Source organism: Coturnix japonica, chromosome 3, assembly GCF_054131305.1.
Source record: "Coturnix japonica strain WE chromosome 3, WE-NBRP24, whole genome shotgun sequence".
In the NCBI taxonomy this organism is placed as follows: Eukaryota; Metazoa; Chordata; class Aves; order Galliformes; family Phasianidae; genus Coturnix; species Coturnix japonica.
The window spans coordinates 75,753,111-75,766,403 of record NC_140665.1 but is presented as its reverse complement, the minus strand read 5'-3'; the positions used below and the strand labels follow the sequence as shown (position 1 = coordinate 75,766,403).

The window sequence follows — 13,293 nt, the reverse complement described above, 5'->3', positions numbered from 1 at the left end:
AGTTAGTAATTGCCTTCTCAAAGGTTTTTAATATAAATGCAAAGGGGACATTTTAAAAGAAAAGTAATTGAAGGCTATTCAAAACTGCTTGCAAATATGAATATTATAAAACCAATAGAATGGCTATTACAGTCTGTGTAGAATATTAATGTGCTACTTTACATGTAGTAGGTCTTTATTATGAGCTCATTTCACAGGTAAGCCAGTGTAGGTTGTTTTCAGTATGAAATATGATAGGCAGCTGCATTAATAAAATCTTGTTGCACATAGAACCGTCTCTTAATATGCAGTTAAACACAGTTTTAAATTGTAAGATAAATCATACTGCAATACAGAAGCAGCAAATTAAGAAACACTCCAGGTACTCTATCATTTTTTCATAGTTCAGTGTAGCAAGATGGTGCTTACTATTTTAGATTTAAATTTGGAAGATTTCAGTAAGTGTAATTTTTCATTTTTAACTGTAATGAATGATTATTTTCTTTCACTGTTAAGAGTGAATTTCACATTATTTGCAGAAAACAAACATAGCTGCTGTTTCCAGGTAGAGCAACTGTTTTAAACTAATTACTTCCTTACTAACTACTTAATAAACTACCTATTAGGACTATGAGATAAACTAATAGAGATGTAGATTTTGAGTTGCAGCAAGCTTGGTCAAATTGTCATCTTAGAAAATACATAAGTAATATAAAGACTTCAGATTGAGATAAGAGAAGCAGATCTGAAAACATGCAAGGTCATCTCTTGAAACTGGAAAGAAATTGTTTTTTAAGGAGGAAAGAAGAATGAACTGTGCAAGTCAGAGATGATACCTTTGTTCAAAGCTAACATTTACTATGTTTTCTTTCTCTGCCTAAAGATCCAATGCCAGAAATTTCTAGCTAATTTCTCCATGTGGGAATTCCATGAAAATTCTCACTATATGAGCTAATTCTCTGAAATCTTCTTTTTCCCATCTCTGCTTTTTATCTTTGGATTATTGATATCACTTCAGGTTTGTTTCTTTCTAAGGCAGTAATTTTTTGTCCGGTATTTTATGGTTCTTTGAGGGTCCAGGTCTGATGGCTTCAAAGGGTCAGACATGTTCCTAACATTTATCATGTTCTTAGAAAGCTGCCCCTGATGTTTTAAGATGTTTCCAAAGCTTTTATAAGCTTCTCAGAAGGAAAATGGGACAGATAGGCAGATGGTCAGCACAGGAAGGTCATATGTAAAGTGGAACTACTTCCTTTTCAGAGAAGTCTCCTACCTTCAAGCACTAGATGCTTTCAGGAATAATATGTGTGGATTATGTCCATGGAAATATTTATAAGTGCTATACAGCTTGTATGTTGAGCTGTTTTTCTGGTAAAAATGATTCCAAGGTGAGAAATAGCACTGGTTCAGGAAGAAGGTGCAACTAACTATCTGTCACTCCATGCTGTTACATTAGATGGATAGCAGGACATCATAAAAGTCTCTAGTGTCAAACTATCCGATGAACAGATAGATTTTAAAAAAAAAGACCCAACATAGATTGCTTCACTTTTCATTTTGTTTAGCTGCATGGTGGTGGGAGTTGTTACTTGTGAAGTTATATGGGATGTAGATGGTAGATTATAATTATAAAACAATGATACTCTAGAGGTGAGACCGAGAAGTGCAACAATAGAATTGGGAAGTTCTTTACATCATCATTTTCTCCTGGCTAGATATCAGGCTGTCTATAAAAGTTCAAGGTTCTGCATAAACTGGTCCTTGCCCCTAATTTTTTATTTGTTTTGTTTTATACTGTATTCAAGTAGTTTTCTTTCCAAGACCCATTCTGTTGACCATGATATTGCTATAGGCAGCAATGGATGTGCTTGATACTCCTCTAAAACAAAGGCCACGTCTCCTAGTTTTAGTTTGTCATGACTACCTATTCATTCTTTCTGATGACATAATGGATGAGGTCTTTCATTAGAGATTTTAGAAGCAAATTAAAAGCCATTAGTGACACTTCTTGGTTGTTCCACCAGTATTTTCCACTGAAATGATGTTAGTCTCACCCAGTTGAACACCTCTTTGAGTTTCACAAGGTACCTACCCTCATATTGGAGACATGCTTAAGAGGCCCAATGCATTCCTTTACTAATTCTCTACTTTTTGCAGTTTTTACTATTATATGCAGCATGTGCATTTCTTGAAGAACAGATCTCTGTGCTTAAATTGTATTAGCACAGCTAGAAGCTGCTAGTTTTCCATATGCTCATTCTGAATCATACTAGCCCTGCTTCTTTTCAAGGATACTGTTTGTGAAAATCTTTTATGACAGGTTGGGGTTTTTTCCTCCTTTCCAGAATGAGAAGCAGTTTCCTGTAAAATGAAATAAGGCTTTGCAGTTTATAGACTCTTATCTTGAAAAGTTATAGGATGGAAATTGGTCTAGAGCACAATCACTAAGTTCTTTCATCTGTATGTGAATTGATACTTTCGAGGTCAAGGTAGAACATGTACATGAAGACCTTTCTTGTTTGTTGATAAATTAATGTGTTACCTACGGACTAGGGAGATGGGAACAGGTCTTGAGGCATATTTTATTCTTAGAGATAACTATCAAGAACCTTCATGGTTCCCTTTAGGGAAGGTAAAACCGCAGAGAGGTATTGGCCTCAGGCTGCCCTGGTACAATTCTGAGAACAGAGATCCCACTGAAGGAACAATAGATGGGAAAGGTCTAATTAGCCCATTAGGATTAAGGAATTAACAGTCTTTCAGTTCTTATTGGCCAGAGGACTGAGGACCGAAAAGAGCATTAAATGAACCACCTGATGTTAAGCCTTCCATGTATGTAAAATACATGGTAATAAGGTAAAGAGATGGACCTGTGTGTGGGAAGGGGGGTGAAATAGAATTCTTTAAAGAATTTATATACTGGAATGCTTAAAAACATTTCAAAATCAATGGCTATATGCCAATGTAGCATAGAAGGGCTTGAATTATATTTAAATGAATCCAGTCTGATAGCAGAAACAGTCACAGCCTGAGTTCCTTGTTGGGTAATGTGGTGACATCATGGAATCCGCAAGGAATGTATTTGATGTCTACTCTAAAGCCATCAAAAATGTGGCAATACTCTCTTTCTTCTTCATGGTCTGAAAATCACTGTACTGTCCCTGAATTTTTCTCTCTGTTAGATTAGTGCTCTTTAACTGAATAAGTGCAGTAAAAATTGAATACAAAAAATTAAAAGAAAATTGGATTTAGATAGCGACTTTATTCTAATGAAGAAACTGTAGCTGTTAAAACAAGAGTTTTATTAATACTGCAGCTGTTGTCTCTCATTGATTGATAACTAGGTTGTGTAGGCTACATCTTCTAACAACTAAGTTTGCTAGGTTCAGCATAACAAAGATGATTGTTGCTCCTTAATTTTGATTGCATTTGATTTTGTTTCTTCTCTCATCTTTTAATGAGTCAGTCTGTAATGATTTCCTGCCATATTTTTCTTAATGTAATACCTTCAGTCATCTGATATCATTTTGAAGAGATTTGTAACCCATGTATTTAGTATAATTGGTTAATGCTATATTTTAATATCTTGCACAATAGTTTTAATGCTTGCTAATAAATTTTCATGTTAAATTGCATTAAGTGTACAGCATTATATCTGTTTAAAGTAGCAAAATTGGATAGCTGAAGAAAGAGGAATGCTACTGGGTTGCTAACAGCACTTGGAGAAGTATTGTTGCATTCCTGTATGCATTTGCTTACTGGTAGACTTTAAACAGAATCAACCATTAAAATATTTGTGCTAAATAAAGTATCAGGTATTTTAAATTAGCACATCTGGCCCACAGTTAGAAAGAAGCAATGCTTTATTTCTCCTTCCAGAATAATTTAATTTCATACACACACATGTATCTTGTCTCAAACTGGCATTCAAGGCCAGGCTGAGTGGGACTTTGAGCAGCCTGCTCTGGAGAGAGGTGTCTGCCTATAGCAGGGGTTGGAGATGGATGATTGTAAAGGTCTGTTCCAACTCAAGCCATTCTACCATTCTATGATTCTATAACTGTTTCTAATGAACATCAGAATTGGTGATTCTACTTCAAATCTAATTACTGTAAGCTTCTCTTATATCTCTGCTGTTGAGGTGCAATAATCTGATTTCTGGGGGATTCCATGAAATGCAGTACACTGCTCATCATTTTTAGTGTTATTTTTCTGAGATCTTTGGCTTACTGTGAGTACTCAATGTAATTGGTAGTACTTCTGTGTAAAGGTACTCAGCCCTTAGGCACCCTGCTCAATAGCACTGAGTTGTTCCTCACAGAATCCTTGTCCTTGTAAAGGACATGGTGGCCTGTACTTCTCCACCAGCTGTCTGTTTGAGGTAGTGTAAGTGATCTGTGCTGATGTTTTGGCATAAAAACAAATGATGCCAAAGAATGAAAAACCACATGCTTCTCCTGCCGTATGTAAATCTTCTAAATTTTCTTCAGCTTTCTTCTAGGTCATTTCAAATTCCCAGATTCATCATTTCATGATGACATCCTGCTTGCACAGTGAATAGGTTCTGCTGTAAGTGGCTGTGTACTTGCTGAGGCTGTTGTTGTACATCCAAATTTTGATGTACCTGCACTTTCTACAACCTTTTATTTTAGCTAAGACCAATTCTGTCATTGCCAACTACTGACAGATAAGATTTTCAGAACTGTTCAGATTGGACATTTGTCCATGCATGCACTGTTACTTGCACAGCAGAGATCTCACCGCAGGCTACATTAAATGGAGATCTTAACTGTCCTTGAGATGGGTATAGGAAGTCTTTAGACTAGGTTCAGCTTGGTTAATACATCTCAATAATAATAATAATGTTTAAACCACAGACCTTTACTCTAAATCCTTTAGTGACTGGTTCAGATTATATTGTAATATAGAGTTGTGTTTTGTTTGTTTTTTAATACATAATCGTGTCTGTTTCTGCGTCAAAATCTGAAGGTAAAACTATTTGGTTTCTAACAGCTAAATTGTTGTGTAATCCCTTTCAAGTTTCCTTTATTGTGGGTTTTTTGTTTGGTTGGTTTTTGGTGTTCTGTCAGAATGCTACAGTTTTCATACAACATTGCAGAAGTTTGTCTTTTTCAAAAAACTGTTTCTAAATATCTGTCCTTAGAGCATCCCTCCTGGCATTCTGAATTTATAGAGCTCGTCTTGAACTGCATATTGTTCCTTTCCAGCAGAGGTTCTGCTATGACATAAGTTGCAAACTGCTACTCTGATGTTTTTAAAATCCTTCTTTTTATAGTTCTGTACTGCTATAGCATTTAAAAAAACAATAAATAAAATGCATGCAAGTTTCTAGAAAACTACTGGCCTGGGATTTTCCAAGAGAGCATGACATGAAATTAATAGGAGAGTAAATTTGCAGTAGAAGCCATATTTACACACAGTCATACCATTTAGTTACTGTACAGCCTAAAAAGATTGTAGGAAATAATCTGTTCAATTTTGTGTTTTGCCATGTTCTAGGCAAGGGAGTAGATGCTTCTAAAATGAAGCTTTACAGCATGTATGCAATCTTCTAGATTTAATATGGTGTGCACTTTCATGATATTTCTTGTTGTGCATGACTTTCAAGTAAATATTTTGTTTCTATAATTCCTCACAATTTTAACCTGAGTAAGTAACACCATTTTCATATGATTGAATTTTAGTAGTCTCTTCAATATTCTATGGGTACGTTCAACAAAATTTGTATACGTTGAATAAGTAGCACTGCATGTCTATTGTCACTAATGTTCATGAGATTATAGAACCCTACCAATAGTTTTGTGGCTTCTAGTTAAATTCTGCCTTTAGCAGTATAATGTGAAAGTTTGGGGGAGGTTTTGGATTTTGGTGATATAATTTCAGTGGAAAGCTGGTGTTTTATGCAGGTGTTTGAATCATACAGAGCTACATGAGGTGAAAGAGAGCATCAGTAAAGAAATGAGAAAAAGAGAAATTGTAATACCATTGAATGAAGGCTCAAAAATGCTTGAAAGGTTGCTTTGTTTACTGTAAGTTTAAATAAGGAATTGTAGGTGGTGTGAATTTTGCACTCAAAGAGCATGTAAATCAGTTTGAACTTTCTTGGCAGGTTGATGTGGTTAATGGAGATTATGATTACTGGGAATGCTGTTAGGGAAATATGCATTTCAAAAACAAAACAAAAAGCAATTAAAGAGAAATGCTAATCATCTGAAGACTGAATCCTGAGGCACAGCAATTTGTAAGATAATTATCTTTTAACAAAAGACAGTGGAATTAAAATCAGAACAAAAATATTTCCTGTAAAGTCTTTCATGCGTGCCTGCCTTAAATATTTTAGAGATGCTTGTCAGCACATTACTGAAACACTAAACAGCAATTAGAGATACCCTCTGTTATCCTACAGTGTGCTTCTTATATGATATGAGTTGTTGTTCCACATAGTAGTTATTCACATGTAGAACATTGTTATTCACACTGTAGAACAAGCATGTTAAAAGTCTTTGTTGTTTTGAAGTAAAAAGCCTTAATATCCAAACATACCTGAAGCATTCTGAAAAAGACTTTGTGTTGTGCATAGGACAAGAACGCAGCAATTAATAGACTGAATAGGGGTTTCTCAAAGGAAAGCAGCACATCAAGAACAGAACTCACTGTCAGAGCTGATCGTCATATAGTGAGAAAGAGGTAGTATTGCTGTCTGTGGAAGCAGTTCAGTCATTCTTGAAAGATACTTGCTCTAGGCTCTGGCTCAGAGGCTGGGTAAATGTTGGTTTTACTCCTGATGATGTATTAGAAGACAATATTTGCAACTAGGATGATGAATTTGTTCACTAAAAAATAAGGTATGTCAACATCACCTTAGCAACCATACAGAATTTACTATATGCTGATCATTTGAATGGTAGAGTTTCCAATCAGTTGATTTCAAAATTCTTTTACTGGGAAGTATTGCTTTTAATTTAATGATATGATTTTGATTATACAGTTGTTAGGAGTATTATATTGTTAAAATATTGCAAACAGTTTCGATCAGGGCAAAGTTTCTTCTATATGTAGCCAAAGTGGACACAAAAAATGTTTTTGTTTGTTTGTTTTGTGGACTTGGATGTCTGTATTGAGTTTGCTGCTGCCTTGTACTTTAGTCTCTTAGCTCTACATGGACCAACCCCTCCCATTTCCAGAATTGAAGACAGCAAATCATGGATCACATTGAAATGCAGCAAGTAAAGAGACAGTGAAGCAATAGGGAACATTTTAAAAGTAGCACACTTTGAGATATTTTTTAGGATAGAAAATGGCAAATACTGGAAATATGAATGTGGTGCTGTTTACGGTCTTGTCTCTGTCATCAGTTGGTCAATTCTGTCACCTAACCATAAAATGCCAGGTTTTGTGAGTTGAATCTGCTATCGCATGGCTTTGTTTTGATTACCACTTAAGGCAGATGTTCTTTTCCAAGTTTTCTCGTACTGAAATGTTTCCAAGTTTTCCATTACGTTTTCATCAGAAGCACAAAGAACTTCAGCAAATTTCTTTTGCTGCTGGACTGTATTTTGTAAGGATGTTATTTTCATCTGTATGCTTCTCACTTTGTTCTCGCTGTAGTTCAGTGGGTCTGAAATTTAAAACCCTGAAATTACGAAGAATTTTGATAGAAAACTGTCAAACTCCTACTGTTCATTTACCAGAATCACAGAAATACTTCATTATCCTGCTGGGAGGTTACTGTGCTTTTCCTTTAACCATATTTTTATGTTTTCTTTAGGGAAAAAGTCTTAGCACTTCCTCTCATCTCTGTTACAAACAAAACAAATCTTCTAGATTAAAGCGCTAACAAAAGCACTGGAGTAGTTCACTACTAAAACAAACAGTCCGAGGATTTTCTGTCTCTGGAAACATGTAAATCATACTCAAACATTTTCTAACAGTCATGCTGCACTTCAAAGAGGAGGTATTTTTATCCATGCCATGTGGGATGTCAACTTACACAAGTTCTGTGGCCTCTTAGCCCACAAATCTTTATTTTCCTGCCAAGAATTCAGGTGGCACATGTACCTGCCTTTGCCAGCAGCCTTTTGCAAGGAACTGGGGGATACTGAAACTATTCACTGAGATGATGCGTTGGTTGGTGATAGACTGTTTTAAGATAGATATGTGTTATTTGCCTGTTCCTCAGTGCTCTGAAGAATTTATAGGAGTATTGGTTCCATTTGTCATGCTAAGGCTCATGGAGAAGTCCCTGCTGGGAATGGATGGGCAGACTTGGTTGTTCTGTCCTTGGTACTGCCTAAGTATGGAAGTGATTATTTGCAGCTATGGCAAGCGCCGCCTCTGCTTTGCCTGAAAGGCAGCATTAGCATTGCTTTAGCAGGCCTTGTTTGTTTGGTCTTTACTTTCAGTGAGAAAAAAAACAGTACGCATGTGAAAGAAGTACCAACTTTTAGCACTTCATATTTCAGTGAAATCTGGAATAGGCAGACACCTCAGGAACATACATATTACAACTGCTGGATAGTAAAAGTTTTCCAAGATATGGAAAAAAGATCAAGAAAAAAAGTTATAAAAGAATAAAACTCTTACTATTGAGGTTTGGGCAGGATAATTTTCTGTTAAAACAGCCATCTAATATAAATGTCACCCTTATCCCTTTTTAAATATCAAAACTGTTGTATAAACACTCATCTTTCCAGTCTGATTCGAATCTATATGAGAGTTTTTGAAATTTCTGTTCATATTTTATATAGTTTATATATTATATGTAATTATTTGTTGCAATGTACATTTAAACTTGGTTTCTTCATAGGACTAGAAACCCCACTTTCCATACTAGTTTCCTTGAACATGCTCCACGTCTTTTCACCTTAAAGTATGTTTATGTTTGTAAAGTATGTATTGTCTTTCCTGTGTAGGTCCTTTGAAGCATAAAAAGAGTAGAAGTTACTTGCCTGCACTCAGAGGGTGGTATCAGTCTGGTGATGCTGGTATAAAGGTCTAAAATCCCCAGAGCCCCAGAACATCACTGGTGGAATGCTTACTTTGGTTAGCTGTTAGCATTCATTTAGCTGGAACTTCATGAGAATACTGTCTGTCTTGTAGGACAGCTAAGCACTGATCTATGTAACTCTCCCATGCTTTGACCCTCCTTTTTGCTTGTCTTGTATCTGTCTTTTTTACATTTCCATCTCCTCTCAAATAACCTGCCCCTAACTATATTTCCCTTACTGGTGCCTATTTTGCTGTATCTGCACCCAAATTTGGTGTTGCTGATATTACTGTCCAGATATCTGAGAGCTGACACTTGTATTGATGAGACAGTTTTTCGTTTGTCCTTATTGCAGGATTCCTCTCTCTCTAAGGTTCCCACTGTTCCCCTTCAGCTGGCTGTGATGTTGGCTGCTCCTTATCTCATATCTTTACCTCAAACCAGCCATCCATGACTTGTGTCAGTTTCTTCCATTGTTACCTGTCATATCCCACAATTTTTTATATGATATCCCGTAGTTTTCAAGGCAGTTTTTGTTACTGTAGCCTTGAGGCAGAGGGCTGAGTAGTCATTCTCCTGGAGAACTACCAGTAACAGACTCAGCATGCTGGCACTTGTCCTCTGCAAGGACATTTTTCTGTAATTTCTGGAGTGTCTTCAGCTACTGAATAAAGATATTGTCCAAACGCATCTTGAACTCGGGCAGCTTGGGGCCATGCTCCCTGGCCTATGGATCCCAAGCGCTGCTGGGCTGATTGGAATACCGTCATCAGCTGCTTCAGTAATACCCTGCAATTCTGTAGAAAGCAATGTATGAGAAGAACATGGCAATATTTATGTTAATCATTTTAATTAGCACAGTCTGGGGGAAAAAAAGAATATATATATATATATATATATATATACATACATATACAGCCATGTTGGAAAGAAGGATAAATGCTTGTGGTTAGGATAGTGACTACAGGTAAGCAAGAAAAGAGGAAATCTTTATATGGTAGAAGCCCAAATGTTGTAATTTGATCTGTGAAAAGTATTCTTTCTTTCTGAAAAGCAGGGTCAATGTAAGACTAATATATTGTTGGTATGAATATATTTTGAAATAATCATTCATATAAAACGTTTGCATTATGAACCCAGTTTCTGAACTTTCTAGATACACGTGCACAAATATATGAAGTCTATGTCTGTGTATATATATGTATGCTGCTACTCACTTAAATACATTGGTGAGCAAGGAGAAAAGGTTGTTATTAACTAGCAGTAGCTGTGAATGTTCCTGTCTACTAATCCTATTGCATAAGTTCCAGTTAGCAGTAATTACATCAATTAGTGTTTAGAAGGAAAAAAAAAAAAAAAAAAAAAAAAAAAAAAATAAAAGTTCAGATTATATTAAATGGGTTGGAGAGGTTTGTATGCTTTGAACCAGAAATTGTTGTAAATTGATTTTATTATTTTTTCCCCCTGGTATTATGAAAGTATTTTGAAGTGCATTCATTCCCTGCAAAGCAATTACCTCAAAAGGAGGCTTCCTCCTTGCTCTCAGAATTACCCTTTGTGTAGCTAAAATCATTTTCTTTTAGGGCAGTAGTATTTGTAGATGAAAGGTAATTAATTACCTTGTGGTTTCTATTATATGTAATCAATTAGGTAGTTTACTAAGTTGCAATTAGTTGCACTTTTTGAGGTCCGGTGAAAGTAACACAATTGCTTAACTGCTTCAAAAAGCCTAAGGTCATGGGGATAAGTGAAGTGACATAATTCTCTTTTCTAACATATTTCCTGTCGATTGCTCATATGAAAGGAAGATCTGAGTGAATTTCCAAGGCCAGCATGTAAGACTTAAACATGGATTTTTTGCTTGTAAGATTGTACTTCCAACATTCAAATTGTAGGAGCTAAAAGCATAGAATTTCAATCTGTTTCTGCATTTCTGTTTTGCTGTGCAGAATCAAACTTTCCTACTGTAAGTTGTTTCTTTTTTTCCTATAATATTTAATGAGAGATTAATATAACTTAGTAAGCCATGAATATTCTGTTACAGAAGAAAAGAATGTGTATTTTCAGAATGTTAGTCATACAGTGATGTCGTATGTCTTCTAGCATATGACAGCAAAGAATTATTTCCTTCATAGTTTGAAGTTATAGAAAGATGTTTTCTCTAATTATACAATTGGATTTAATTGGACTTTACAAGCTTGTAAGTATTTAATGCTGTGTTTCCATCTTTTTGCTATCTATTGTGGTAACAACATCAATATTAAATTTTCATGGGGTTTTGAGCTGCAGGCTATTCTTACCAAGATCCAGAGAGACACAAGTGAAATGTGCAAGGTTAGGGGTAATATTTTCAGTAATTAACTTGATTTTCAGGGTGTCTAGAACACAAGGTTCTGTCTTACCAGTTGTTCTCTGTGTGCAGCAGCTGTAAAAACTTCAGTTTGAAATTGCACTTTCCAAATGCAGGACAGATGCATTAGAATGAATTCTAAGCTTAACAAACTGGCTGTTTCTCTTTGTAATTGACTTAGAGGTATAGCACTGACTTGGATATTTTCAGTTGATGTTAAGAATCCTAACGTGTTGGGTTCTTTTGTTCTCTAGAAGCATTATTTGAATAACAGTTCTTCATATTAGAGATATTCTTATACTTTTCCTAAATTCTCTGGAAGCAAAAAACAAACAAATTTAATTATGTATCTAAAACAAGAAAGGTTTTTGTTGTTGTTGTAAATCTTTAGGTCATAATTATATGTCACAGTCTATGGATATTAGAGAAAGTCTCCTATGCATCTTGGACAAGAGGTTGACTTCTCATTTGACAGTTTGATGGAGTGTTTGCTGCTTGGCTTCCCAAAAAAAACCAGATCTTTCCTTAGAAATCATGTCTTGAACATATAGCCATTGTAATTATAGAAATGTTACTTGTCTGAGATAATGGGCTTCAGAAGTATTATTACACCATGTTTATGCATCAATTTTTCTTTATTCACAGGTCCAGGAAATGTATGATGTTACCCAGTATGAGAATATTTTTTCTTTGTTCATGATTCTGGAACAACTTCTTCACAATGACACAGAAGAAAGTAAGGCTTCAGACTCAGGCTATGGTGAAGAAGAGAAAATCAAATTCCTGAAGAATCTTGATGAAATTATTCTTCATCTTTCAGATGAATTCCCTTTGTTTTCTTTATATTTATGGAGATTGAGTGTTCTTTTGAACTCAGCTCAAATACGAATTGATTAAAACAAGCAGCCTACTTTTAAGCAGTGCACTGTTGTGAGACTAGATTGGAAAATGTTTGAGTCAGACAGAAAATTGTAGTTATTGGAAAATATTTATTTTGTACTTCCATGCTATGCTTTTGTTTCAGAGATAATGAAATTTAATAATACGGGCCCTGTTTTGTTTTGTTCTGTGTTTTGTTGTTGTTCTGTTGCTTTTAATAAATGCTATTTCTTGTAACAGAAAACAGTTTATTGGTATTTGCGTACACAGTGAAAATGGTAACAAAGAAAATAGTTTCAGTTGATGCTTTCTATAAACACTATGAACTTTAAATAATGAGAATGTAGAGCTAGGCTTTTGTATTAGGAAACTGTAGGTTGTGTGCCTTCTCTGTACTTTAGAGACATTGGATGGTTAGGTATATTGATAATATGAAATAAAGGACTGACCATCAGAAAGCAGGTGTGTTGATATGCTCAGTGTAATTCAGCAGAGATTACTGTCTGATGATGAAATCAGAAATAACAAGAAAGAATATATTTAAACTTGGTAACATCACTTTCCTTCTAGGATAGTCTTAGTTTTTTGTTTAATTGTGGTCATTATCTGACCAAAATAACATCTGATGCTTGCTTTTTACAACTTTGTTATGCTTGGTTTTACTTGTGCATGCATAAGCAGCAGGCCTAATTCACTCTGAGTTGACTATTGATTTCAAATCAAATTTAACTCCTGTAGTTGCTTTAGAGCTTTTTGTTCAAAATAAATGAATAGTGATAAAATCTCCTTTCTATATTTATGTACTGATTTTTATTTTATTTTATTTTATTTTATTTTATTTTATTTTATTTTATTTTATTTTATTTTATTTTATTTTATTTTATTTTATTTTTTTACTTTTTTTATTTCAGTACAACAGAACTGTATTGATAGTAATTATTAAATTCACATATTAATGGAAGTACATTGGACATGTAAAAATTAATTCAGCAATAGCTTTACCAATACAGAACAACTCTGGTAAATTTGGGGAAGGAGGGTACAAGTTTTACAATGATAGCAGTATTTCTAGTAAACA

At 34.9% G+C, this 13,293-nt stretch overlaps 1 protein-coding gene across 1 annotated transcript in view; it reads left to right on the top strand.

Annotated features, from left to right (window-relative positions):
• The window catches only part of MEI4 (meiotic double-stranded break formation protein 4), a 53,952-nt gene extending 40,955 nt beyond the window's left edge, over window positions 1–12,997 (top strand). The window contains exon 5 of the mRNA XM_085542611.1: window positions 11,982–12,997. Coding sequence (XP_085398737.1) covers window positions 11,982–12,233 — 252 coding nt within the window. The 3' untranslated portion in view covers window positions 12,234–12,997. The remainder of the gene's footprint in view (window positions 1–11,981) is intronic.
• Window positions 12,998–13,293: the final 296 nt, after the last annotated feature.